This window comes from Lontra canadensis, unplaced genomic scaffold (genome assembly GCF_010015895.1).
Source record: "Lontra canadensis isolate GAN:19392208 unplaced genomic scaffold, GSC_riverotter_1.0 scaffold43, whole genome shotgun sequence".
NCBI lineage: Eukaryota > Metazoa > Chordata > Mammalia > Carnivora > Mustelidae > Lontra > Lontra canadensis.
Window position 1 is genome coordinate 10,764,530 of NW_022631037.1, and position 26,095 is coordinate 10,790,624.

Consider the following 26,095-nt stretch of genomic DNA (forward strand, 5'->3'; position numbering starts at 1 on the left):
ATGTTATTTCTCTCAGGGCAAGATGTGCGTTTCTATGTACATGTGGGGGTCCCTAGATGGAGGGGAACCTCGGGGCGGGTGTGCGCAGTGATGGGGAGACAAGTGGTCAAACACTGAGTTCTGGAGGAGAGGCCTCTCTTACAGGGGAGAAGAGCACCGGGAGGGGAGGAGCCGCAAACTCCCCTTCCCCATGTCCAGGACGACCAGGCCCCCCTTGGGCTTCCAGCCAGGCCCCCACACAGTGCCCCATTGTGCACCTGCCACCAAGGGAACACAGCCAAAAGGTGAGGCCAGTGTTGCATCAGAGTGCTAAGCCCTGGGATCAAGTGCTGGGCCAGCAGTGGAAGAGGTCTGGTCCCTCCTCTGGTATCATTGGTCTTTCCAGCTAGCAGGAGGGAGGGAAGGGAGTCACAGGAAGTGGCCCCAGGGGCCAGATAAGCTGAAGAAAGGAAAGCAAGGTAACTGGAAGGACAGAGAGTAGGTGGAGACTCACCCACCCCCACTTCCCTAAACACACTCGAAAGGAGCCAAAGAGAGGCCCCAGGCGTGCTGGAGACAGCATCTTTAAGGCGCGAGGATCCGGGAGGGTCCCAGGACAGAGCAGTACCCACTATGCTGCCCTGCCTCCCCCTGCTTCTCCTGATGGGACTGTCGGCAGGCACTGTGACAGCTGACGAGGAACTGGCACTCGGAGCAGAGGCAGGGTCCTGGATAACCTTGACCCTGGAGGTACTGGGGGGTGAGGCACGGGCTGGTCTGCGGTGGAGGGGGTGGGAGATCCCTTCCATAGCTGCCCAGGGAGCGGTTTGTACATTGTTAGCCATTTTGTTGGACTCCCCTCTGCAGGTAGGTTCAAGGCCACGGGCCCTGGCTGGGCAGACATCCAAAGGGGCAAGCATACATGGGAGCAACAGTGTGTGAGTGTGTATGGGTACGTGTGTGTGTTTGTGTTTTATGTCACATATGTTATGCTCCTGGCACTGTCCTCAGTGCTTCATAAATATTGACCAGTTTAATCCTCCTATCAGCCTTGTGGGGAAGGTACCATTACTATCACCATTGCACAGCTAAGGAACCCAAGGCACAGAAAGGTCAAACAGTTTGTCCAATGTTATGCAGCTTTAAAAGCACATTTGTCCGAGATCAGATTTGGTTTGTCTGTGCATCAGAGGACATTTTCCAGAATTTCCTTTCAACGGGGTCAACTTAGGGCAGGATCACTGTTAACATCTCCCACGTTTCTCTTATTTCATGATAAGTACTTGGTCCGATGGCCACTGCCTTCTGCTAAACGGTCCTGAACAGGATGAGCGGATCACTGCCTCAGCCCTGAGGGGGGTCCCCCACCTGCCGTCATCCCTGGAGCTAGGCATTTGGGTTAAATGCATAAGGCAGGCTTCAGGTGTAGGAGGGGTCTTTCCTGAGTCAAGGGAAGCCAGGGTCCAGAAACCCCAGGGAGGGCGGGAGAAAGATAAGACTTCATAAGTAGCCATTCTCTCCAGCTTGCATATGAAGGCTGCCTTTTACCCTGGCAAACTGGTTTTCGTGAGCTTTTCAGCAGTGGGTCCAAATCTCCGAAGAGACTTTTCCGGTTCCTAGCCAGGCTAGGTGACTCCAGCCTGAGACAGCTGCCCCAGCCCTTGACATCCTGCACAGGAGACAGACTGGAAGTGACTGAATTGGCCCAGGGCTTAGAAAGGGCCCCTCTTCAGCTTTTAGTATCCTGCACACATTGTGTTCTAAGCTCTGTGCCAGGTGCTGGGCACACAGAGACGTGAGGATGGTCTAATGACTGTCACTCACCGTCACCCTCTCCACTAGCAAGCATCTCTCCCTCTCAACAGGGCTGAGAAGCCCTTTGGGGGCTCAGGTTAAGGCCAGAAAGTGAGGCCACACTTTTTGGCCAATATAACAAAGCCTGATGGAAAAACGAGAACTTCAGTTCAGCACCATTAGCCTAGAATTTTCGCCCCATCAGCTCAAGGACGACAATGACTTTGCCCAGAGGAGTGGCCTCCCCCCCAGGCCACATGCCATGTTCCACGTGGGAGGCCCAGGCTGTGGGGTAGGGTAGATCCGGGACCATGTCCCGCCTTGCCTATAGGGTGCCCACCATGAGTTCCCCAGCTGCCCGCTCCTGTCTATGTTGGAAACATTTTCCATGACGGAGCAGAACCATGCTCTGGAGTCAGACTCCTTGTGTTCAAATTCTGCCTCCGCCGCTTCCTGCGTGACTTGGACAAGTCACTTACCTTCCGTGAGTCTCAGTTTCCCCATCTGTAGGTGAGGGATAAATCAGTCACTTCATACGGCATGTGCGAAGAATGTGAGATTGTGTCTGCAGTGTTTGAGCCTTTGAGCCAGGTGACCTGGGTTCAAGTTCTGGCTCCGTCTCTCACAACCTAGCTGGTGAGCGTGGGAGGACTAATGTCTCTCTGCCTCGGTGTCTTCATCTGTAAAATGGTGACTGTATAGGTTCTCGCTTGGTGCGGCTTCAGGGAGGATTAAATGAGTTAATACGAGAAAGTGCTGGGCCCCGAGCCAGGAACGCAGGTGGTGGAACACTGTCTATGAATGATTGTGTCTAGGCGCCATGTTGGCTAAAGAAGGCACCAGAGCCACCTGCCGGCCCAGAGCCAGGGGGCATGATCCTGCTGTTGCTCAGGCTGCCCACCCTGTCCCATGTCCAGCCCCAGCCTCTCCCGCAGCTCTAACAATGACGTCTCCGCCTCCCCAGGATGATGGCATTCACCTCCAGCTCCAGCAGGTGAAGAGGGGCAAAGCCAGCCAGTTCTTTGGGCTGATGGGGAAGCGGGTGAGAGGTGAGTGACAAAGGTGGGTGTTGTCCCGTGGGTTCTGAGCAGGTTTGGTGACACCAAGCAGGGGCCCAGCTTCAAGCCCAGGCCTCCAGGGGCTGGTAGGGGTCGCCCGTGCCATAGGAATGATCATCAAACCCGACACTTCAGAGAATTCATTATACTGGGCTACAGGTGTTAAACCCGGGGCTGGCTCAGGCATGTGGCGGTGCGGGTCACCCTAAGGGTGAGGGAATGCCTCCCGGCCTGCTGGTGCCCTTGCCATCCATCCGAGGGGATGACTCCAGAGACAGCTGGTGAAGCTGGGAATCAGTGTCTAGATGTGAGCCAAGCCACTGGCCAAGCTTTCTAGTCGATTCTGTTCGGCTCAGATAGAATTCTTAAAATGAACCCGTGTTCCCTGAAGATATTTTTTATTTTTTTTTTATTTGTCAGAGACAGAGGGAGAGAGAGTGAGCGAGCACAGGCAGACAGAGAGGCAGGCAGAAGCAGAGGGAGAAGCAGGCTCCCTGCCGAGCAAGGAGCCTGATGTTGGACTCGATCCCAGGACGCTGGGATCATGACCTGAGCCGAAGGCAGCCGCTTAACCAACTGAGCCACCCAGGCGTCCCCCCTGAAGATATTCTTAATGCAGGAGTCATGTCCCAGGGGATCTGGACAGAGGGTAGTTCCTCCTTTTTCACTGTCTATATTATATCTCTATCTCTATTATATTATATCTCTATCTCTATATCTATACACGCATTTAAGTGTTGTCAGTGAGGGTCTGAGGAAACTACCATTTTTATACCCTGTCAAGGACACGTTGGCAATCTCCATCAAAGCTGGAAGTACACATACCTTTTACCAATAGTCTCACTTCAGAACATGTACAAAATAGAAATGCTATTGATGCATGAATCTTAAGATATTTACATCAGTGTTTATTGCCAACTTGTTTGTAATAGCAAGAATTTGGAAATAACATAAAAACCATCAATGGAGGGGCACCTGTGTGGCGCAGTCACTGAGTGTCTGACTCCGTTTCGGCTCAGGTCATGATCTCAGGGTCCTGAGGTGGAGCCCCACATCAGGCTCCAGGCTCAGTGCGGGAGTGTGTGTCTCCCTCTCCCTCACCCCCCTTCAACCCACAGCTTGCACTTTCTCCCTCTCTCTCTAAAACAAATAAATACTTCTTTAATTTTTTTTTTAAACTGCTTACTTACACACTTGTATAAGCAAATACATAGGGAAATTTCTAGAACAAATATGAAACTGTCAACAGTGGTTACGTCTAGGCTGGGAAGGGGAAGTAAGGGAGAGAGAGTGAAAAGGACTTTAATTTTTACTGTACAAACCTCTCATGGCTTGATTCTTTTTATAGTGGGCATGTACTCAAAGAGTGCTTTTTTTTTTTTTAAGATTTTATTTATTTATTTGACAGAGAGAGATCACAAGTAGGCAGAGAGGCAGGCAGAGAGAGGGGGAAGCAGGCTCCCTGCTGAGCAGAGAGCCCGATGCGGGGCTCGATCCCAGGACCCTGGGACCATGACCTGAGCTGAAGGCAGAGGCTTTAACCCACTGAGCCACCCAGGCGCCCCAAGAGTGCTTTTGTAATAAAAAAAAAAAATGCACATAAAAACAGAGAAAGCTGACTTATGACCAAACACTTCTGACCTTTGTTTTCTTCTCCACAAAATGTGTTCTCGACTGGGCCATTTCCGTCTCTTCCAAATCCAACACCCCATGAGGAACAGGGATGGGGAGAGCAGAGAAAGATTTATTGAGCACCTAGAATGCTCACATATGACATCTCACAATAACGTCCCCTTTATCACCAGCGGGAAAACTAAGGTTCAGACCTGTTACAAACTTTTCCAAGGATGTCCAAGGAGTGCCAGGCACCAGAGACTCCAAAGTCTGTGCCCTTCCCAGGGCTCCACACTGTCTCCCCCCATGAGCAGCCAAGCAGCCCAGCCATACAGGGATAATGGGAAGGGACTGGAATTCTGCCAACTACCCACCAAAGGCACCGAACCCCAAAGAACCATGAGCCCTTCCCGCCTCACCAAGGCCCTGGGGAAGCAGTGCGGCCCTCATTCCTTCTTTCTCTTTCCCCCAGGAATACCTCCCATCCAGCCAGACAGAAGAACAGGTAAGCATTGTCCAGATCTTCCCCTCAGCCTGCTCCCAGGGGAGGGCTGAGCTGGCCAGGCCGCTAACAAGTCAGTGAGGTGGGGGAGACCCTCTGGCCAGGGGCACCCCATGCTGGCTTTGGAGGGGGCGGGGCCAGCACCGTTTGGCCACACCCTGGGCTTGCTGGCTGTCTCCTCAGAGAGGGGGTTTGGACATGTGGGGGGAGTAGCTGCAGGGATAAGGAGGAGACAGTATGAATCCAGTTCTGCCAAAGGTTCAAAATTACTTTGGGTCTAAAGCCTGGGATTGGAAAAAGCTAACCAATCCATTCCGCACCGTGCACCTAGAAGGATCTGGAAAGTGCAAATCTGAGCAGCTAGTACCCTGCCCAAAATCCTTGATGAAAAGAGGAAAAAAAAAAAATATCGAAAGAAAACCAACCAACTCTTACCCACCACACCCTCAGTACTCTCTCAGGATCAAGTTCAATGCTCTGACGACTCATCACATCCTCCTCACTGACTTGACTCTGGGCCCCACCTCCCCTCCCCTGAGTGCCTGCCCTACCCGGATGAAGCTGGTCTCTGTGGCCTGGGCACCAGGCTGTCCTTGGCGCCCTGCCCTGCCCTGCCTCGCCAGGTCACATGGGTGCTGTCCCCAGAGTAGACCCCCTCCCACCACGGACAGGAAAGGGTGGGCTGCCGCCTCTGTACCCACAACGTGAGCAGTTTCTATGAGTGGTGCTCATAGGTGTCTGTGGAGGGAAGGGCAAAGGGAGGGAGAATGCCAGAGAAAGGGGTGGGAATCAATGAATGACTCAGTGAATGAATGAACCAATCCACAATTTTTCCCTCAACTCCCACAACGCTTGAGGAATGACTGCATTCCTGCTCTGGTCCTGGCCCTGCCCTGCCTTTCTTGGGTCCCAGCACAGCCTTATTCTGCTGCACTCTTTCTCCTCTATCTCATCTAGCTCCACCACCAGAGCATCCTCAAGGACAAATGGTGCAGGGCCTTGTGGACAGGGCGCAACTATCTACAGAAGGTAGGTGAGCTCTGGTGGATTGCAAGGGCATCAGGGGAAAGTGACAGATGCCTCTCTGCCCGTCTCCATGGTGGAGGCCAGGCAGGCAGACAGACGGAGCAAGTTTCCCACAAGCCGCTGGGCAGATGTCCCATAGAAGAGAGCGGCTGAAGCACAGGGAGGAGGTCCCTCCAATGATCTAGGCGTGAGACAGCTGGAGTCCTGAAGCTGCACCCTCTCCACCCACCCCAGCACCCAGGCGCACACTGCCCCCGCCTCTCTAGGACCAGCTGGAGCCACGAGAATCATGTGTGTTTTTCAGGCCCAGGAACATCCCCCTTATTCCCACAGTGATCAATGGTTGTTAAAAGTCATGCCTTTAGCCTTGAGGTATTTCGTGTCCTCAGCAGTGTGTGAAATACTCCAGGAAGGATCACAACCCTAAGCAGTTACCAGCTAACACCTCCTGGCAGGGGTCACAACCCACAAGGGACCCAAGGGTACACTCAAGAAATGAATGAGCCGGCATGAAGGTAGATAAGAGACACAGGCGGGGGTGGGGATGTGGGGAAGATCAGAAGTTCAAGCCAGCCGGCCCCCGAGGGGGTCAGAGACACTGAGCTCCAGTCCACCTTCGGTAAAGCCTGACTTCTTCCCCCAGAGCGCATCCTTTAGCAGAATGCCCTTCCAGCTTCCCTGGTCCAACACCTACTCCTTCCAACATAGGCTCTTGGGACTAAAGAATGCAAGTCCTCTCCTCCCCCCACCCAAGATTCTTTTCTAAATGTCTCAGCCATTCCATTCTAAGGGCCATGGAAGTCATCTCAGTACCTAAATGGAAGTGAACGTCCCTGCACACAGAGTGTGGGCAGGAATCCCATTTTTCAGGGATGGAAAGCTTGCCCGGAGTCACACAGTGAGCCCAGGACAGCCGGGGCTAAAGCTGGGTCTCCCATGACCTAGTCCACGGCACCTCCTGCATCTCTCGGAAGGCCTGCGGGCTTGCAAATACTGGATCACCACTTCCCTCCTCTTAGAGAGAATAGCTAAGGGGTGGCTCATCCAAGCTCCAGACGTGCTTCCGGCTGAGAACTGGAAGATGTGGCAGATGGACTTGTAATCTGATCTCCCCAAATATCTACAGGCCGAGTTAGGGAAATGGAGGGTCCAAGGAGGAGTGACTAGGGAAGTCCCCCCAAAGGTGGAGGAGACGGACAAGACTCCTGAAACCACTGTCACCTACAGAACTCTTCCCAGGCAGAGAGGACGAGGACCGCAGGTCAGAGTGAGCACCCCCACTGCACCCTTCCTGGAGGACGAAATGCCCATCTCCTTCCCCGGACGATATAGCTGACAGCCGGCCAGGCCAACTCTCTTCTCGTGTGTCTCCTGTGCCCAACACTGGTGTGTCCCACCTGGCTTCCCTGAACTCACTGCAGTTCCTTCTAGAACTCTTGGTCCTAAGCCATGGTGATGCACACCTGCACCGTTGTTCAGTTGTGAGCTGCAGTGACCCTGCTCTCCCCCCGAGCTCAGCTCCCATCTCACTGCTGAGCAGGGCCGAGTGCCACGCACTTCCATGTCTCCTGTGCCTGGAACACAGGAGGGGCTCAATAAATGGACAAACAGTGAATAGTTTCTTCTCTGGTGCAGAGCAGCGGGCAGGGATGGTCGGGGTGCTACACCCTGCCGTAAACTGCAGAGCAGCAGAACGGGGCGGGGATGGTGGTGCTTTTCCAGAACTGCAAAGGGATAGTAAACAACCCTGGTCCCCACCCTCAGGCGGGAAAACAGGCTTGGGATACAGGTAAGGACAGCCCCCACCAGAAAGCAGACACCCTCTCCCTACTCAGAGTCATCATTTCAACACCCCAAATCCGTCTTCTGACCTGGAGATTTGGGGCCCAGGTCCTTCATCAATTCTCATGCGTAAAGTGGCTCTTCAACTGCTTTGCTTCTGGGACCACAGGCAGTCAGGCATGCTCTGAGCACTGGGAAGAGCTCCAGGGGCACCAAACACTTCCTGCTCTCAGGGAGCCCCTCGTCTGACGGGGACACCACTGTCACTGCCTCCATGGTCCATGGGGCAGGATGCAGAGGACCCCGGGATGCTTGGAGAGGCACATGAGCTGGAATGAAATCGTGGAGTGCAAAGCTGGTCATCAGCATGGAGGACTACGTAAAGGAATGAGCTGGGAGTGGAGTGGGTTCAGCAGTAGAGGACAATTCGTGAATTCACTAAGCTGCATAACATTTAGCCTCTAGGTCCCTCTCCCCACAAAGAGGAAATAGGTTAGACATTTTTTACAGGGATGTCTGATCCTTTGGGAGTGGGGTGGCCAGGCTGTTTTAGGAGGAGAAGGTGGCCCTGGAGGAGAGGGCAGGCCCTTCACCTGGGTGCTGGGGAAGGTTTTAGCAACGTCAGAGACCACTAAGGAGTGGCCAGGTGTCAGCACAACCAGCAAGAGTCCTCTGTTTGCCTTGTAATGAAACAGCCTCTATATTAAGACCTGACTAAACCCCAGGCCTCCCTGGTCTTCCTTCTCCCACCTTGCCCACGCCTAGCGAGCCATCCAGGGGTGGGAGCGGTGCAAGCCCTCTCCAGGGCAGAATACCCCAGCGGACGCACTTATTCCATCCACTCCCGACCCCCTCACTCCCGGGGCACCCCCGGTGCCTTCCCCACCTCACCCAAGAGGTGGTTCAGTCATTACCAAACTTGAAGGATGCACGAAGACTGAAGATTTTCTTTTTGTGTTTGAAGACTGGGACATTTAAAAGAAACTGGAGTCACCAAATATTTGGTGAGTTTCCTTTCTGTGCTGGCACTTGGCTAGGAACTCAGATGGCCCCGGGAGGATGGAAGAAGTCGGGGACACATTGGTCCTTGAAGACCTAATGCCCTTAACAGGGAGTTGAGATGTACAAAGCCCACGCCTTGCTCTCCACTGTTCTCCAACCTACCACGTCCCTCAAGCTTCTGGTTCCTGCACATGCCATTCTGGGCAATTCTTACTCTGAAGTCAGTATCTCTGTAAAGCCCTCCCAAGCGGGGAACTACCCATTCTATGCCTCCTAGGAGTTCCCCAAGCCCCCTCAACATTCCTCCATGACACTTAACATATGATGTTCCCATTCCGTTTCTCTCAAGTACACAGACCACATCCCATTCATCTTTATCCCGGTGCCACTGCTAGTGTTTGCCCGGTGAGAGGTCCTTGGAGAGTATTTTGACAAATGACTCACACTTCCGGTCCTCCAGGAGTCTCTGTCTCTAGAGAGCCACACTTCACACAAGTGCCTGAAATAAATAATAGCAGCTACCGCTTCTGGAACGTCTATCCTGTAGTTCTTGGACTCTGCATGTCCCAACGCTGAACTCTTCACCTACTGCCCCAAGGCCACTGCTCACCGTGGTGGGCAACCCCGCAAATGGTGCCTCCCTGTACTCTGCTGCTCCAACTAGAAACCTGGGAATTACCCTCCGCTCCCTACATGGAATATATAAGCCCTGGTTCTTGGTTTCTCCAAATTCATCTCCAATTCCTCCCCCCTCCACTACCACCCTTAATACAAACCAGTCTGGCTTTGCCCAGGAGGAGAAAGCCCCGGTAGACTTCCTTGCTTCCCATCTTACTGCCAGACCTGGCCCATCCATTCTTCACCGGGAGCCTGAGCTTTTAAAATGAGAAATTGGGTCATGCCATCCCCTACTGGCCATGGTTCAGCTTCTTGGGATAAACCTGACAGTCTCATGAAGGCCTCCAAGGCCCTGGTTCTCAGGTCCTTCCCCCTCCAGCTAGGCTTTCTCGAAGGCCCTCACACACACACGGAGCCCCTTATACTGGGGTCTATACCTAGGCGTCCCCACTGTCTGAACACTGCCACCATCCCTTCTCTCTTCCTTGGACTAATTCCTCATTGTTCAGGCCCTAGAATACAGGCCCTTCCTCAGGAAGAGTCCCCTCTAGTTCTGCTCACACACCTTGTCCTTTTCCCTTCGTGGCACTGATCACAATTAGAAATCACATGTATTGGTATCTGTCTCCTCCAGAATGCAAGGTCCACATTTTTTTTGTACAAATAAGCATTGGGTGTACAAATCGGGCATTCTGCAAGGCAGATTTCCTTCCACAATTATTGTCCTCCCCCCGTGATGAAGATAAGCCATGTGCTCGAAGTTATACAGGAAATGGCAGAGCCAGGATCTGAGCCCAGGTGCCTTCATGCCAACACCCAACCTCTCCCTGCTTTACTTGGTCTACACCATAATCACACAGACAAGTCTCACGCAGAATTAAGACTTCACAAGGAATTCCAAGGAGCGCCTGGGTGGCTCAGTCGGTTAAACCTCTGCCTTCCACTGAGGTCATGATCCCAGTGTCCTTCAATGGAGCCCTACATTGGGCTCCCTACTAAATGGGAAGCCCGCTTCTCCCTCTGCCTGCCGCTCAGCCTACTTGTGCTATCTCTTTGCCGAGTAAATAAAATCTTAAAAAAAATTCACAAGGAATTCCTTTTTAGTGGGGCCAAATGAGTTGGTAGGAAGGAAATTTCCGAGAATCTGCCTCCATTGTACCAGTCATCTGGGAGGCTCCTTCCAGAGATCATTTTAGGAAATGTTACTGTGACTTCCTCTAGGAAAACTCCCACAGGGAGGAGGTTTTGAGAAGCTCTGATGTCAAGAAACATACTGATACTTTTTAACTGAGTGTCTTCCAAGTTCTAGGACTAAAGTATCCTTTTTGCCCATCCTATCGTGTTCAATGCGACACACTTGGAGGTGGGGGTGCTGCTGGAAGTGTTAGATTTCCCAGCAAAAACAGGAAAGGGAATAGACCAAGGCAGCTGCACTTTGAGACTAGGTATCCTGGAACGATGAAAGCTAGGTAGGCTGAATCCGCTTATGGACAGACTCGAAAGCCAGGATCTGGGACCTTAATGCAAGAAGCACGGGCGGCTCAGTTCATTAAGCCTCTGCCTTCGGCTCCAGTCGTGATCTGAGGGTCCTGGGATCGAGCCCCACATTGGACTTTCTGCTTGGCGGGGAGCCTGCTTCCCCCTCTCTCTCTGCCTGTTGCTCTGCCTCCTTGTGATCTCTATCAAATAAATAAAATCTTAAAAAAAAAAAAAAAGGCAGCACTGGGAAGCCGTGTGGTTGAGCAGGGGTGACCAGACAGGTCTAGAGGGCAGTATATCCTTCACTTTTCCTGATCCACTTCTGTAAGTTAGTAACTAAGATTCCCAGGCCAGGTAGGGACCTTAGAAGCAATCCGAGTGACAGCGAGACAAGCTGAATGGCCAAACAGCGCTCGAAGGGGTTCCCAGGCTCCCATTGTATGGAGTAGGAAGAGTGCCCCCTGGAGTTACACAGGGTGGTGGCCCTCGCCCACCCATCTGATTCCCAGTCACAGGCAATCAGCTGACAGAACCTCTGGGGCCAAACTCAATTCTAGCTCTTTCGTTTCAAAAGTTCTCCTCCTGCATTTCCCCATTGCTGTGTATGGAACCATCCCCGAACAATGAACGGCTTACAACAGTCTTTCTCACAATTGCGAGGTTGGCAGGACTCAGCTGCATTTCTTTAGCTAACTGTGGGGTCAGCAGGGGTCACCACTGAGACCGCACTCAGTGGGGAGAGGTCTGGGATTTCGGCGCTATCGTCTGCAGCTTCTTGGTCCTCTCCCTCGTGGTCTCTTACACAGCCCTCACTGTTCACAATAGTTCAACCTTCTTTGGAAAACATTTCCGCTGGTTTCCAACAGCCAAAGTGGAAGCTTGCCAGAGTATCACATTCTATTAAGCACTCGATTAATCAAAACAAGTGAAAAGTCCAGCCCACCCTCAAGAAGGAAAAAAGTCTTACTGGGAGGAGCAGAACACATACCCAGAAATGGGAGAAATTGCTGGTGGCCTGCTCTGGGGAGGACCTACCACACCAGGTTTGTGTGAGTGTGTAGCTTTCTAATAACTCTGAAATACACACACGGTGCTGTTCCCAGAAACCAGCACCCGGTTAAGGAAAGAGTAGCTTCTTGGACTCAACCGGACTGGTCGAGGATAAAGGTGTTTACATCTCACAGTGAGGATCTGGGAGGGGCCCCTGAGCTGATGTTGCGCAAGAGGCACGTTATTTTCTCCACTTCTGGGCACAAATAAACACCCCCCCCCCAGCCCCCAAATGGTACCAGCAGGACCTACGTGGACAGGGATTGCACAAGATAGAAGAGACAACCAGCACCTGGGACATTTGTCACCACTGGGGAGTCCTTTGTCTCCTTCTGGGTGACATTCATTGGCATTTTGTTGGAAGATGCCACAAAGGAAGTGGGCAATTACACTGCCCCCAGCAGCAGGAAAAAAAGTCTGGAAGAGGCGGTCAGAAAAGTCTGTAGCAGAAAGTTCTGGGGCAAAACCCGTGGGTCTAGTACTAGCATTCCAGGATCCCCGTAAAGAGCAAGATAGTTCCTAGAATTCCTAGCACACGCCATACATTTAGCAAAGGTTTCTCTTTATTCTAATTACGTGCAGAACCCTGGGCTGCATTTTGTATATACACACACTTGTGAGGCCGTGGGAGGAAGTGGAGAGCCAGTGAAGTCAGGCCTGCTCCCCTGGTGGCCACTCGGCTTCACTCGAGGGGACCTGTCATTTCAGCCTGAACATACAAGCCCGTTCAGGGCCTTGGGGTGAGTGAAGGCAGGGTTCATACCTGCTCATGATCACTTTCTGTTTCAAACCAAAGTTTCTTTCTTTTTTTTTTTTAAGATTTTATGTATTCATTTGAGAGAAAGCAGACAGCAGACTCCCCACTGAGCAGGGAACCTGTGACTGGGTCCCAGGACCCTGGGATCATGACCTGAGCCAAAGGGAGTCACTTATCTGAGCCACCCAGGTACCCCAAACCAAGGTTTCTTATTTGACCCCAGTGTAGGAATGGACTTCAAAGGCTCAATTTTCTGAACAAATCTGTGCCTATTTGCCTCATATGCATTCAAGAGGATCCAATGATCTTCTCAAAAGGTCAGAAGAGAAAAAAGGTAGAAAGGATCACTGCTGAGAGCTACACTGCTTGATCCGGGCACCGCGCACACAAACCCTGCTTTTGGAATGCCTTTCAGCTTATCCATTGCTCTTCAAATGCGGACAGGTTTAAAACCTCCTTGAAGTTACTAATACGCGCTCCACTCCACTCCGTCTTCCAGAAGGAACGAGTACTAGAAGCAAGCTGTGGTCTTTTCTACTGGCCTTTCACACGGAGCCCCAACCTTGACCTGATGGCATTCGAGGCCGATCCTAACTAGAGGCAGGCCATCTGCCCAGAACTGCAGGGACAAAACAAAGCCAAGTCAAAATCGTCCTCCTGCTCCATAAAGGGCAAACCATCTTGTTAAACAATTCCTTGCCTCCCTATTCTGCCTCAAGAGACATGGAACTCACAGCAGCATCAGAGGCCTCGTGACAGCATCATGAATGGGTTTGGAACCTGAGTCAGGGCTGGCTTTCCATAACCCAGAGGCAAGACCTCTGAGCCTCCAGCCTTCCCATGATGAAGAGGCAGAGAATACCCACCTTACAGAGGTGTGGTGAGGAGAAGAACCAGTCAAGCGACAGTGCTTACTGAACTGCTTATTCTTCAATCAGCAGCAGTGTAAGAATGGGGAAAGTGGCTGCTTCCTGGGTCTCTGGTTCCCCCAGTGCTACTTACAGGATGGACTAAAATCTTTCATTTGAAAGCTTCCAGCGGTTTCATCATTTCCCTGGTAATAGAAGCCTCTAGAAGCACAGGGGCCCGTGGCTGAAGCCAGGAAATCTAACTAAAAAGGAAAGGATGATTAACTACAGAACAAAGGAAGTAGAGAAAGCAAAGAGCAGAGGGGACGGTGAAGTGCTCAGGGAGGACAGACCAAAGGGAGTTCTTGGCCCTCACTGCTGTCACCTTAGGCGCCCGGCGTCCCTGTGCCACTCCAGTGCATTTCCACCGCGCTGGGGCTGACATGAAGGTCAGAGGCAGTGGGAAGGCACCCAGCATGCCAAGCATACAGGAAGCAACCAGCACATGCCAGGGTTCCCTTCTTCCTCCAGATACAATGTAGGCATTACTACTTCAAGGGTTTCAGAAGCTCCCCCAGGAATAGCTCTGGACCTGCTCTAAGGAAGGAGTCGAACAGCAGGGCTGCTCTCCGGCAGGTAGTCAGAGGGGACAGTCTTACACAACACTGCTATGAAGTAAACACTCTTGTTCCCATACCTGAGGGATTTAAACCAGAGAAACCTTCCTTTTGTTTTTCGATAACGAAAGTCGGGTGGCAATAGGGAGTCTTGGGGGCCCGACGTGGCACAAAACTTCAGGTGCCCTGACCTCTCAGCATCCAGTCACATGGTTCAGATCACCTAGCCCAATGTTTTTGAAACATGAGGCAGAATTTCCCTTTGATACAAGTATGTAAAAGAGGGAGACCTGGGGATACATCAACCTAACAGTGTAAAAAGGGTCTTTTTGTAACCTCAAGCTTCTCTTCAACCTAGTCTCTGCCCATGGTACATGGCATACAGGACTCTAACCTTAAAAAAGAGAACCTTTGGGGCGCCTGGATGGCTCAGTGGGTTAAAGCCTCTGCCTTCAGCTCAGGTCATGATCTCAGTGTCCTGGGATGGAGCCCTACCATCGGGCTCTCTGCTCAGCGGGGAGCCTGCTTCCCCCCTCCTCTCTCTCTGCTTGCCTCTCTGCCTACTGGTGATCTCTGTCAAATAAATAAATAAAATCTTAAAAAAAAAAAAAAAGAGAGAGAGAGAACCTTTATTCACTGGGATGGGTTCTCAACCCTTCCATGGTGAGCAAAACCACCCCGGCAAATACAACTTCCAGCGTCAGATAAGTGCTGGCCCCGACTGCCTGCCCTGGGTAAGTGCCACAAGACAAGGGGGCTTTCAGAAATCCTCTCAAGCGGAGAATCCATGACTGGAGGTGACAACGCTCACTAATAGCAAATGAACTCCGAGACAGGGATAAACCAGCCCGCATCCCATCCCAAGTATCTGCTGTACCCCGTCTATCCTTTCTGCCGTGCCTTTGCCCTTGAAACCACAGGAAAATGAGCTTAAGATTGAGTAACAAACAGAGGCGTGAGGCTGGCTCAGTCGGAGGCACATGCGACTCTTGATCTTGGGGTTGAGTTCAAGTCCCACGTTGGGCATATAACTAAAAAAAAAGAGGAATATGGTCTTGTCAATGCTATGCGTACCTCTTAGCTGCAACTAAGTGAGGCAGAGAGAATTCATCCCACCAACTAGACAAGTTAAGAGTAATCGCTCTCTCAATAGCCTGCATCAGAGTAAAATTCCACAGCCACAAACCACATCCATCAACAACCAGCTCGCTGCTGGGGAAGATAAACGCCAAGCATGCTTGCCATCAGTAGCAGGTCGCTGCCCCATTTCCAGACTTAAGGAAGAGCTCCCGAGTGCAACAGGCTTGAGCAGAGAACATGCTTTATTGAGGAGTAGATAGAGAACAGCACATTCTACCACATGTGGGGAAGGGTTAGCTTCGGTCAAAGACCTTTACCCCTTAAGAAAACCCGCAGTGAAGTTGCTTTTGGATAAACGTTAACAGTGACACTGAAACTGGCGGGGAGCTGCCACCGGAACATGCTTAAAAGGAGCTCCCCCCAACCCACAGTGAGTATAAGTAGTGTACAGAGAGGACGAGAGAAAGGCACAAATGACCAGAGTTGGGACCGTGGGGAGGGCTCCACACTCGGACAGCAGTGTTGGAGGAGACCAAGTTGGGAAGGGGAGCACATGTCCTACATCCAGAGCTGCCCCCAAGATAACGGGTTATAATGAGCTGGAGAAATTAGAGGGAGCGGCTCTTCCTTTGCTTGAGGCCAAAAATAGGAGAGCAGAGACCCGGGCGGGGAACGGTGTCAAATCCCGAAAAAGAAATGGGAGTTCTTGGAAGGGCAGGAGCACTTCGGTTCAAGGGAGGGTGAGGCGCAGTGGGAGAAGCAAATGGCGGGTGGGGGGGGCAGGCGGCCATGGCACTCTGCCTTGCTGAGTCAAGGGCTGAGAGGAGAGCCGGAAGTCAGGTGCAATCATTTCCTACTTTTCTGAGGAGGTTCGGGCAAAAATCAATGCAACTGAGGCAGAAGTGAGGTGTGCCAGATCTGAGCAACAGGTATGGGGGGGGGCGCAGGGAGGGGGAGGATTCTGCAGTCTAATGAACTGGTTAGCATGCAGCATGAAAGGGAGAACCGGACACTGTTTGGCCCCTGCAAATGACAAAAGGGGCAGGGGATCACAAGAGAGGAAAACATTTAGGGCTGGGCACTTTCTGGTGAGGCGAAAAAGGACTCGTTCCCTTCCACCAACAGGCAGCCCACCGGTGAACTCAAATCAAAGTACAGAATCACCACCTGTCAATTCTCCTCTCCATTTCATTCGGATAAATTATGTGCAGTTGCCAAGACGAGTCCCTGGGAGAGGCTAAAAAAATACTGGTCTCTTGTCAGCTTGACACTGATGAAAACCCGGCCTCTTTCAATAAAAACGGTGGAAAAAAATTTAAAGTGAGCTACAATCCGAAGGGAATGGACCCCTCCCAGTACACACAGTCAGAAATGTTACCTCTTCCCTGCTCTCCCCCCACCCCCCAAAATACCACATGTAAGGAGGAACTGGAAAGGTCCTGGTGGTGGCAAACCATGGTCTGGAAGTCTGGTGACCCGGCAGCAAGAAGCACTAGTACAAAGTTTAGAAGACACAACACAACCTCGTGGGGCTAGAGGACATGAGGAGAACCAGTGACTGGACAGGTGCAGTACCAAACAGAACACCTTGGGTCAGTGCTACGAGGGATCTGCTCAAGTCTAACAGAGATCCCATCCAGGCAACCTCACTGAGGCCGAAACAGCAGTTCCTCAGAACCAGCGTCTGCAGTGAACATGACGGTCGGAGCCAGGACAGTCCTGAGGGGGGTGGCCTTCCCAAAGGATACTGTACTTGCCAATCACAAGAGCAACAGAAATGACAGACAGATCCCTAGGGTACGGATTCCTACTGCTGGGGTTCGCTGGCTCAGAGTAACAGGTCACTTTAAGTGCCCTTGGGAGGGGTCCATTTTAAGCAGCTTGGATCCATGGTTTTATTGGAGTTGGATCTTTTGGCCTCTTTGGCTATCCACTCGTCAATCAGGTCCTGCGGGAGAACAACAGGAAGAATGACTTTACACGTTCAATGAAAATGTCTTTATATATACGGATTCCAAAATGCCTGTTAGTGAAGGAGGAATCTCTAAAGGTTTAATGATACACTATGGAGGGAAACAGGTATAAAAAATTATCTTTTAGGGGCCCCTGGGTGGCTCAGTGGGTTAGGCCGCTGCCTTTGGCTCAGGTCATGATCTCAGGGTCCTGGGATCAAGTCCCACATCGGCTCTCAGCTCAGCAGGGAGCCTGCTTCCCTCTCCCTCTCTCTCTGCCTGCCTCTCTGCCTACTTGTGATCTGTCAAATAAATAAATAAAAACTTAAAAAAAAATTATCTTTTAATTTAGAAAATGCTTTCCTACAAAAACCCATTGCTGCTGACTCTGTCCTCAGAAAGAACAGAAATTATTCACCTTCCATTATAGGTTTGTCAACTAAAACAAATTAAAAGCACTTACATGAGGGACACCGGGGAGGCTCAGGAGGTTGGGCAGCCGACTCTTAGTTTCGGCTCAGGTGGTGACCTCAGGGCTGTGAGATCAAGCCCAGCATCAGGCTTCATGCTCAGATATACATATACATATATAATATTATATTAATTATAATTATATTATATATATATAATATATACCTTTGAAGTGCACTTCCACAAAGATATTTTAAAATATTTTTAAAAGAGAAAAAAGTGCACAAGCCCTGAAGTTTGTGAGGATTCCCCCCAAACAGGTGGGGAATTTGCTCCAATCTAAGAAAATCGTTAGGACGAAAGTGCTGTGTGACACAAAGCTGCTTAACTGAGCTCCTTTGCTTGTGTCATCCAAATCCGAGACAGGAGCTTACTCAAAGCTTCAGATAAAGGATAAGATAAGAAGTAAGCCAAACAGGCTTCACTGCAGGCTCAAAAAAAAAAAAAAGAGAGAGAGACCCAATAAAAGGTACATGTAGGCAAATTCCATTAAGAAGAGAAGGCTAGGGACACCTGGGTGGCTCAGTTGGTAGTGTCTGCCTTCGGCTCAGGTCACGGTCCCAGGGTCCTGGGATCGAGTCCTGCTTTGGGCTTCCTGCTCAGCGGGAAGCCTGCTTCTCCCCTTGCTTGTTCTCTCTCTCTGACAAATAAATAAATAAAATCTTAAAACAAAACAAAAATAAGAGAGAGAGAGAAGGCTACTTTTAGGGTATTAAGGCCCCATTTTCCTCTGCTAGGTCTCAAGAGACATTCAGCACTGAGCCAGCGGCTGACAAAAAACTTTACCTGTCTCTTTAAAACTAGGTGTTTTCCTTTCCAGTACTTGAGCATCTGAAGGGCTTGCAGAGTGCTGACAATGTCCACAGGATTCACAGCTGTCTCCTGGCTAATTTCTGAAACAGAAGCGCTACTGAGAACCAGGCCAAAGTACAGACCCACACCTTCACTGACCCCCACCAACCCAAGCCCCTCACCCCGCTTAAAGGAAACCCAGACGATTGGAGTCGGATACTTAACCCAACCTGCTCAGAAAAAGCTTACAAAGCACTTATTTGACGGGTCCTAGTAACTATGAAAGAGAAATACAACAGCAAGAAATCACTCTGACCCCTACAGAAATCAAGGTCAAAAACAGACCTACTTTCTTCCACCCTTACATAAATATACAGGCATATCTTATCAGGTCCTACATTTCCCAAAGAATTGGGAAAAGAAAAATTCACATTCTTCTTCCTTCTGGACTTTTGTTTAAGAACTAGTGTTAAGCACTCCACGTTTGTGAAACTGAAATCATATAGCCATTCCCAAAGGGCCAAACGCTCTGGAATCCTTCGGCACTTTTGGGAGGGTCTCTGCAGTGGCCTGCATCGAGGGGACATCTGTTCTCCTGTTCAGATGAAGCACTGAGGGCTCTCTCTTTGCAGGTGACCAAGCCGAGCAGGGCCAAGGAGAAAAGCTGAAAAGTCCAATGCCATTAACATCTTGGGTATCAATGATCCTCAAGAGCCAAAAACCAACCTTTGATAGAAATCTCTTTGCCTTGGAAATTATGCAGGTAACGGAGAAGCACTTCTTTCCAGTAACTGCGATAGCTTATGAGCCCCAGGTCGGAGAGGGGACGTTCCGGGGAGCCGACTTTTTCTTCCACTTTGGAAAGCAAGTAACCTAGCGAGGAACAAAATGCAGACACTGTATTTCATGCTAATCCCAAACACTGCTATGCCAACACAGAAAGCTTAAGGACAGGCTGCTTCATGGTACCAACTAGGGGTCAGACATTCAAGCTGGGGCAGGGACTGTACAGAGTGCTGCCTTGGGCTAAGCCAAAAGGGGAGAATAGTGTGTTTGCATTTAGCTGTAAATGATATTAAGAAAACTCTGGAAGGCTTCACAAGATATAAATGTTAATAACAACAGTAATCGGTAGGTGTGCGCTGGAACAGAGATGGGGAGCCATTTCATTATGTCACTTTTTATGTTTTTTGAAATTTTTCAATTTTAAGAATAGATTATCTCAGTAATGGGTATCCTGCAGCCTCTGGTTCTAACATCTGAACGTCTAACGTTAAATATTATGGAGACGGAGTCCGCAAAATGCACGCTCTGCAAAACTCTCGTGGAAAACTAATGGGCTTTCAATAAATAAATAGGAAAGAAATACAAGAGATGGGAGTGGGAACTTTTCAGATTAAAAGGGATTTACAAGCCACATCTATCAATCCCAATGTATCAATTCTATTTGGAGCTAAGTAAAAATAATTACATGTGCGTTTTCTTTAAAAGGAAGAAAAAAAATCACAAAATCGGGGTAATGTGAACACTGTAACTTAGGGTATTAAGTATCTTGGGTAGGTTTGGATTTTTTTTTTTTAACATGAAATAGAACTTATCTTTTAGAGATGTGAAAGTAACAGGTTGAGAATAGAGGTAAAACAAGACTGAGCATGAAACGTTAATCACACGTTACAAGGGCTTTTATTATCTAACTATTCCACACTTTTTTTTTTTTAAGATTTTTATTTATGTATTTGACAGACAGGGATCACAAGTAGGCAGAGAGAGGGGGAAGCAGGCTCCCTGCTGAGCAGAGAGCCCGATGCGGGGCTTGATCCCAGGACCCTGAGATCATGACCCGGGGCGAAGGCAGAGGCTTTAACCCACTGAGCCACCCAGGCGCCCCTGTTCCACACTTTCATATACGTTTGAAAATCTACATAAAATCAAGTTTATAAAATAGGCGTCACCTTTTCCAAGATATAGGGCCCCCCTCCTCCGTGGGCTGTCCCACTTCCTGATTTCATCACTTCCCACAGCTGGAAGGCAATGGACTGGAAGGCTAACTCTAAGAATTATAATTCTGACTAGAGTGTTGTAGGACAGGGAACACTGAATAAAATACAGTTGACTCGCATCATTTATATAGGTGTTACGTTCTTCGAAGTCATGGCAAGTACTGAGTTAGCGAACACTGAACCACTGCTCCTAGGGGAACCTGGGTTAGGTTTCTGTAAGCCTCTGGTCTTATTTTCATCAACCCGTCATTATGGTTACCTTGTTTTAGGTGTTTCTGTTTAACAATACCTTTTTAAATATACACGGTTGACTCATTAGCATCGAACTCCCAGCCAACAGCACAACAACTTTGTGTTCTGGCACTACACCTAGGGGCCATTTAAAATTAGCAACAAGGGACTCCTGGGTGGCTCTGTCGGTTAAGCATCTGCCTTCAGCTCAGGTCATGATCCCAGGGTCCTGGGATAGAGTCCGACTTCGGGCTCCCTGCTCTGCACGGAGTCTGCTTCTTCCTCTCTGCCTGATGTTTCCCCCTGCTTTGTGCGCTCTCTCTGACAAATAAATAAAATCTTTAAAAAATTAAGTAAGTAAATAAATAAATAAGTAAATAATAAATAAATAAATAAATAAATAAATAAATAAATAAATAAATAAAATCAGCAACAAGGGCACCTGGGTGGCTCAGTCTGTTAAGTGTCTGTCCTCAGCTCAGATCATGGTCCCAGGGTTGTGGGATCAAGTCCCACACTGGGCTCCCTACTCAGTGGGGAGCCTGCTTCTTCCTCTCCCTCCTCCCTCCCCCACCCTGCCTCATGCTGTTTCTGTTTCAAATAAATAAAATCCTTTAAAAAAATTAAAGTAAGGGGCACCTCCGCAGCTCAGTGGGTTAAGCCTCTGCCTGTGGCTTAGGTCACAATCTCAGGGTCCTGGGATCGAGCCCCAAATCGGATTCTCTCCTCAGCAGGGAGCCTGTTTCCCCCTCTCTCTGCCTGTCTGCCTACTTGTGATCTCTCTGTGACAAATAAATAAGGTCTTTAAAAAAAATTAAAATAGGGACGCCTGGGTGGCTCAGTTGGTTAAGCCGCTGCCTTTGGCTCAGGTCATGATCCTGGGGTCCTGGGATCGAGTCCCGCATCGGGCTCCTTGCTCGGCAGGGAGCCTGCTTCCTCCTCTCTCTCTGCCTGCCTCTCTGCCTGCTTGTGTGTACTCTCTCTCTCTGACAAATAAATAAAATCTTTAAAAAAAATTAAAATAAAATCAGGAAAAAAATGCACAAAAATATGAAAAGCATGGCACTAACAGACTGAAAAAAACATGTGTTTACATGGAGAGCCAAAACAAGGCACCTGCTTGTTTGACCGGAGCAGAGAAAATGTGGTGACTTCCTTTTTGCAGCTGTGTGCACGTCCACAAGTGACTGTAGACGTGCCAAGAGTACAGATTTGGGGATTAAAAATAAATTCGAGTAGGCAAATTCCCAAATATAGAATACACTACTAAAGAGGCCCAAGGCCTTTATCAGGTACATGGATTGCCACTGGACAAGTCCTTACAAAACTAAAATCCCTAACCCAGGAACAGATTTGAAGCCTTCAGCATACATGTGCTGTTCCTTGTCTCAAACGGGGATAATCAGGAACCTTCTGTCCTATCCCCTACTTGCCCCACCATCAGGTAGCGACTGAGGCCTGCATTCACTGAAGGTTCCAGGTACACCGGCTGACCCAGGACCTTCAGATTCTGTCCACACATCCGTCCTCTTGCTGTGTGCCAGGCACCAGAGACCCAATTGCTCCCATCGCCCCCATGGCTTGCGGAGCTCAGGCCGCAGCAGTCACACTTACTGAAATCGATGAGCATCTTGCCATAGCCCTGTCTCATGTACTGAGGCATGGTGAGGATACACGACACGTTGTAGTTGAGGAACGAATTCTTTTCCTACAGTCAAGAGCAAAACAGATGAGACCACGTCAGGAGAGCTTGGAACCCAAGGTGTCAGGAGTCCCACAAACAGAAAATAAGGCTGCTGGCAAACTGTCTGGACAGGGAGTCCCGGGGAGTGGCTGTCACACTCACAGCTGTTCCACCCACACTGGTTACAACAATGGCCAAAGCCAGCTATGCCAGGCTCCCCCTTGCTCGGAGACCAGTATCAATTTAAGGGGGGCTGACGGAGTTCTTTCTAGTCAGAGCAAGGCCAGGAGGGGTTGACTGTGGAGTCGTTCAGGGCAACCCTCTGTAAATATAATTTTTCAAAAGGGGACTGGCTAGTGGAAAAGAGAGGGATCCCCACCAGGAAGCCTCCAGTTTGGACGGGAGTGAACAAACACTCCCATCACGCACTGTCCGGTTCCGTTTACGGAAAATGTTCATGACAGGCAAACTCCTAGAGCCAGGGGAATGGTGGGGGCTGGCAGCGGCTGAGCGGCAATGGTCAGGGCTGCTTGCTGGGGTAACGAAAACAGAGCAGGGGGGCCTGCGTGGTTGCTGCGCTATTCTGGCAATACAAAAGCCACTGAGGTACAGGCTTTAAATGAGTGAAGTGTGTGGCATGTGAATCAGATTTCAAGAAAGTTCCTACTAAAAAGTCAAAAGCAAAACCTGGCCTTCAGCTTTCAAAAGCACAGTGGCGTTATCACAGAATAAGCCCAGCTAGAAAACCAGGCAAAAGGAATATATTCCTGGTTTTAGGCTAATAACAGAGAGCAAAGCCAGGAGCGCTGGCCTGACTACAAAATGTGGGCTTCGGGGTTAGTAGGCAGGGCCTTGGCCAGTAATTAATAGGCAGCTCTAAGCCACAAGTCCAGAAAGGAATAAACCAGAAGCTTTTAATAAAGAATCGCATACTTTCATTCAACAATCTTTGATACATGGATTTCTGTGACACCTTCCCACCCAATCCTTAAGGGAAGGGCTGTCATCATTGCCCAGGGTCCAGCCTCTTCCTGTCAGTGATCTGGGTCCCCAAATGCCAACATCAATCACCCTGCTGGGACCAGTAGCTTCTTAATCTCCAGCTCCTGCTGACCTTGGAAAAATATCCAATCAGGTGACAGCCGGTGTTGTCCGCTTCTGTCATAACATAAAACAGGAAGGGTTCCACATCATAATATAACGTCTTGTGGTCCAGAAAAAGCTTGGCCAACAGGCACAGGTTTTGGCAGTAGATCTGGAAGCAGAGAAAGAGAATTCATGCATGGGCCAGTGATTCCTCAACTTATCAGATAAAGGCCTAAACCTAAAGATCCTATCGTGGTTGTTGATGAGGCAGAAAGTGTGCTTTGGTCAACAGCAGAGTCCTATCAGCTCTATAAGGGGGAGATGGGAGGCGGAACAAACTGCTGCTGGAACCTGTGAATATACACCCTCCACCACGGCACCTGCTTACCTTGTTTTTCTTGCCATCCACTTCAAACACGGAGATGGAGCCTTTCCGATAGATCTCATCGCCAGGTGGGTGTTTCCACACACATTTAGCCTGCAAGAGAATGGAATTCGTATCAGGGAAAAAAGCCTTCCCCAACAAGACTGCTGCTTAAATGGGAAAATGAATCACAGGTCAAATTTAGTTAGCGGAGATGACAGACAACTGTACACACTTGAGAACATATGCAAGAGTTGTTTTTTTTGTTTTTGTTTTTTTGTTTTTTTTTTTTTTAGTAAAACAATTAACGGCTTCTAAAGTCATAGGAATGTGTTTACGGTATTTTTATAGCAGTTTAGAACAAGTTTTCTAGATCATACTCTGGCCCTGTTTCAACCCAGGAGATTAAAATCATCTACTAAGTAAAAGCCAAATAAATAAAAAATACCCTCGATTCTAAAACGCCCTGCGCCAAGAGGAAATTCTTGAGCAGCTTATTTCTAGCAGCTTAAGAGTTGCTAAGGAAAGGCAGAACCACTTCATGTTCGCCTTTACTAGTAAACTTTGCGACCGCCTCACCATCAGTCTTTTTTTCCTATTAAAAAAGACACCCACAACAATAAAGACTAACCCCCACACCTAAGTTTTCCCTTTGTTATATAAGGAAGATGAGGACGCCCTTCTGTGGCTTAAAAAACAGGCAAGGTAGCCTGGTTCTGGAGCAAGAAACTGCGGAGGTGGGTGGACAGCTGGCCACAAGGGGGCACAAAGTCCCCCTTTCTTCACCCTCAATTGCGAAAGGATTTAATGCAGCCAGTCAGCCCTTGCTGTAAATATGTGAATTCTTACAAGGTTTTATGCAAACACATTAAAAAACATCATTTAAGAAGCATATGTATATGGAACATTTTCTACTAAGTTTTATTCTAACTTCTGGTCAACTCAAGACAGGCCCCATTGCCACGTGTAAATCCAAACGCTAACTGGAATCGCTTCAAGAAAGCTCTGCCCCCAGTTTGTGGCTGGATCCACCTGCTTACTCATGCTGGCTCTTTCCAACAACAACCCAACTAATGCAACAATTGTTTAGAAACAGAAGCCAAAAATGGCCAAAGGTGGCCCGTTTCAGCAATTACTCATGAAGCAATGGGAATCAGAAGTGTAGATGAAAAAACAGGTTTCCATTACCTGAAAATCGATTTTTGTACCTCCCCGTAATACAGATCCTCTAACATTCAAAATGTTTACTTGACCCTCAGATTTATCCAAACCTTCTGTTTTCCCCACCTACTACTGTCTTGCCCTTTTGGGCTATTACATTGGTTAGCGCCACTAAGTAACCAGAAACAAAAAGAAGTAAATCCTAAATGGTCAGCAGTTCACATCAGTCAAAATACCAGCCTTACCTTCACATAGGAGAACTGGATTTTAGTTTATCTCCATGGTCTACCATCACAGAGACCAGTCCTCTGCTACCCTCACCCCTGTGGCCCAGTGTCCCCACTAGTCCTCCATCCGTTAGAGTGCCCTGCCCCAGGCAAGTGTGCAGGAGTCTAGAAGGCTGAACTCAGCGGGGCGGTTCTAGGCTGCAACACCATAGTGTGTGTGTTCCAGAGAACACAAAATGCAGTTATTCCCCAAACCAACTGGGGACAAGAGAAGGACATGGGGCGCCGGGGTGGCTCTGTCATTAAGCATCTGCCTTCGCCTCGGGTCATGATCAAGCCCACATTGGGCTCCTTGCTCGGTGGGAAGCCTGCTTTTCCCTCTCCTACTCCCCCTGCTTGTGCTCCCTCTCTCACTGTGTCTCTCTCTGTCAAATAAATAAAACCTTTAAGAAGAAAAAAAAAAAAAAAAAGAGGGGAAGGATGGGAACTCTGGGAAAGCCTGGGCCACAGAAGCTCAACACACAGAAAACCTGGGAAATAAAAGTGGAAGGGGATGGAAGGAGGTACACCCTAAAAGGTCTTAGAGCCAAATTACGCTGGGACGACAAAAACAGGAAAACGAAGGTGCCTGCCTGAAACGCTCCTTCCTCTCTTCCCCATCCCTGCTTCCAGAAATTCCTTTAAGACGAGATTTTTCACTCTACAGCTAGGCAACAAAAAAAATGGCTTAAAGCTACAAAATACCTGGTGAGCATATATAGGAACAATAAAACAAGTCTTTCTTCCTATCTTTACAGGAAGGACAATATTCAGGAACCAGAAAGCACTAAACTCGGGAGAAGGCACCAAAGGAGCCATTTTGTTAATTCCATAATTTGTCTCCTTTAAATACGCATTCATTCAGTAGTTACAGGGCACTTC

The 26,095-nt window shown here is 49.4% G+C and overlaps 2 protein-coding genes across 6 annotated transcripts in view; one reads left to right on the forward strand and one right to left on the reverse strand.

Annotated features, from left to right (window-relative positions):
• Positions 1 to 584: 584 nt before the first annotated feature.
• Positions 585 to 7,778, forward strand: TAC4 (tachykinin precursor 4). Its single transcript, XM_032872134.1, has 5 exons — positions 585 to 729; positions 2,738 to 2,822; positions 4,918 to 4,950; positions 5,905 to 5,976; positions 7,201 to 7,778. The coding sequence occupies exons 1-5, from the start codon at positions 613 to 615 to the stop codon at positions 7,242 to 7,244; spliced, it is 351 nt and encodes a 116-aa protein (XP_032728025.1). The 5' UTR covers positions 585 to 612; the 3' UTR covers positions 7,245 to 7,778.
• Positions 7,779 to 16,133: 8,355 nt separating this feature from the next.
• KAT7 (lysine acetyltransferase 7) overlaps positions 16,134 to 26,095 on the reverse strand; it is a 32,363-nt gene continuing 22,401 nt past the window's right edge. For all 5 annotated transcript variants that reach the window (XM_032872137.1, XM_032872136.1, XM_032872135.1 and 2 more), the window contains 6 exons: positions 23,811 to 23,900; positions 23,451 to 23,591; positions 22,267 to 22,360; positions 19,148 to 19,294; positions 18,416 to 18,522; positions 16,134 to 17,154 (listed from right to left, as the gene is read on the reverse strand). In XM_032872137.1, coding sequence (XP_032728028.1) covers positions 17,053 to 17,154; positions 18,416 to 18,522; positions 19,148 to 19,294; positions 22,267 to 22,360; positions 23,451 to 23,591; positions 23,811 to 23,900 — 681 coding nt within the window. In that variant the 3' untranslated portion in view covers positions 16,134 to 17,052. The remainder of the gene's footprint in view (positions 17,155 to 18,415; positions 18,523 to 19,147; positions 19,295 to 22,266; positions 22,361 to 23,450; positions 23,592 to 23,810; positions 23,901 to 26,095) is intronic.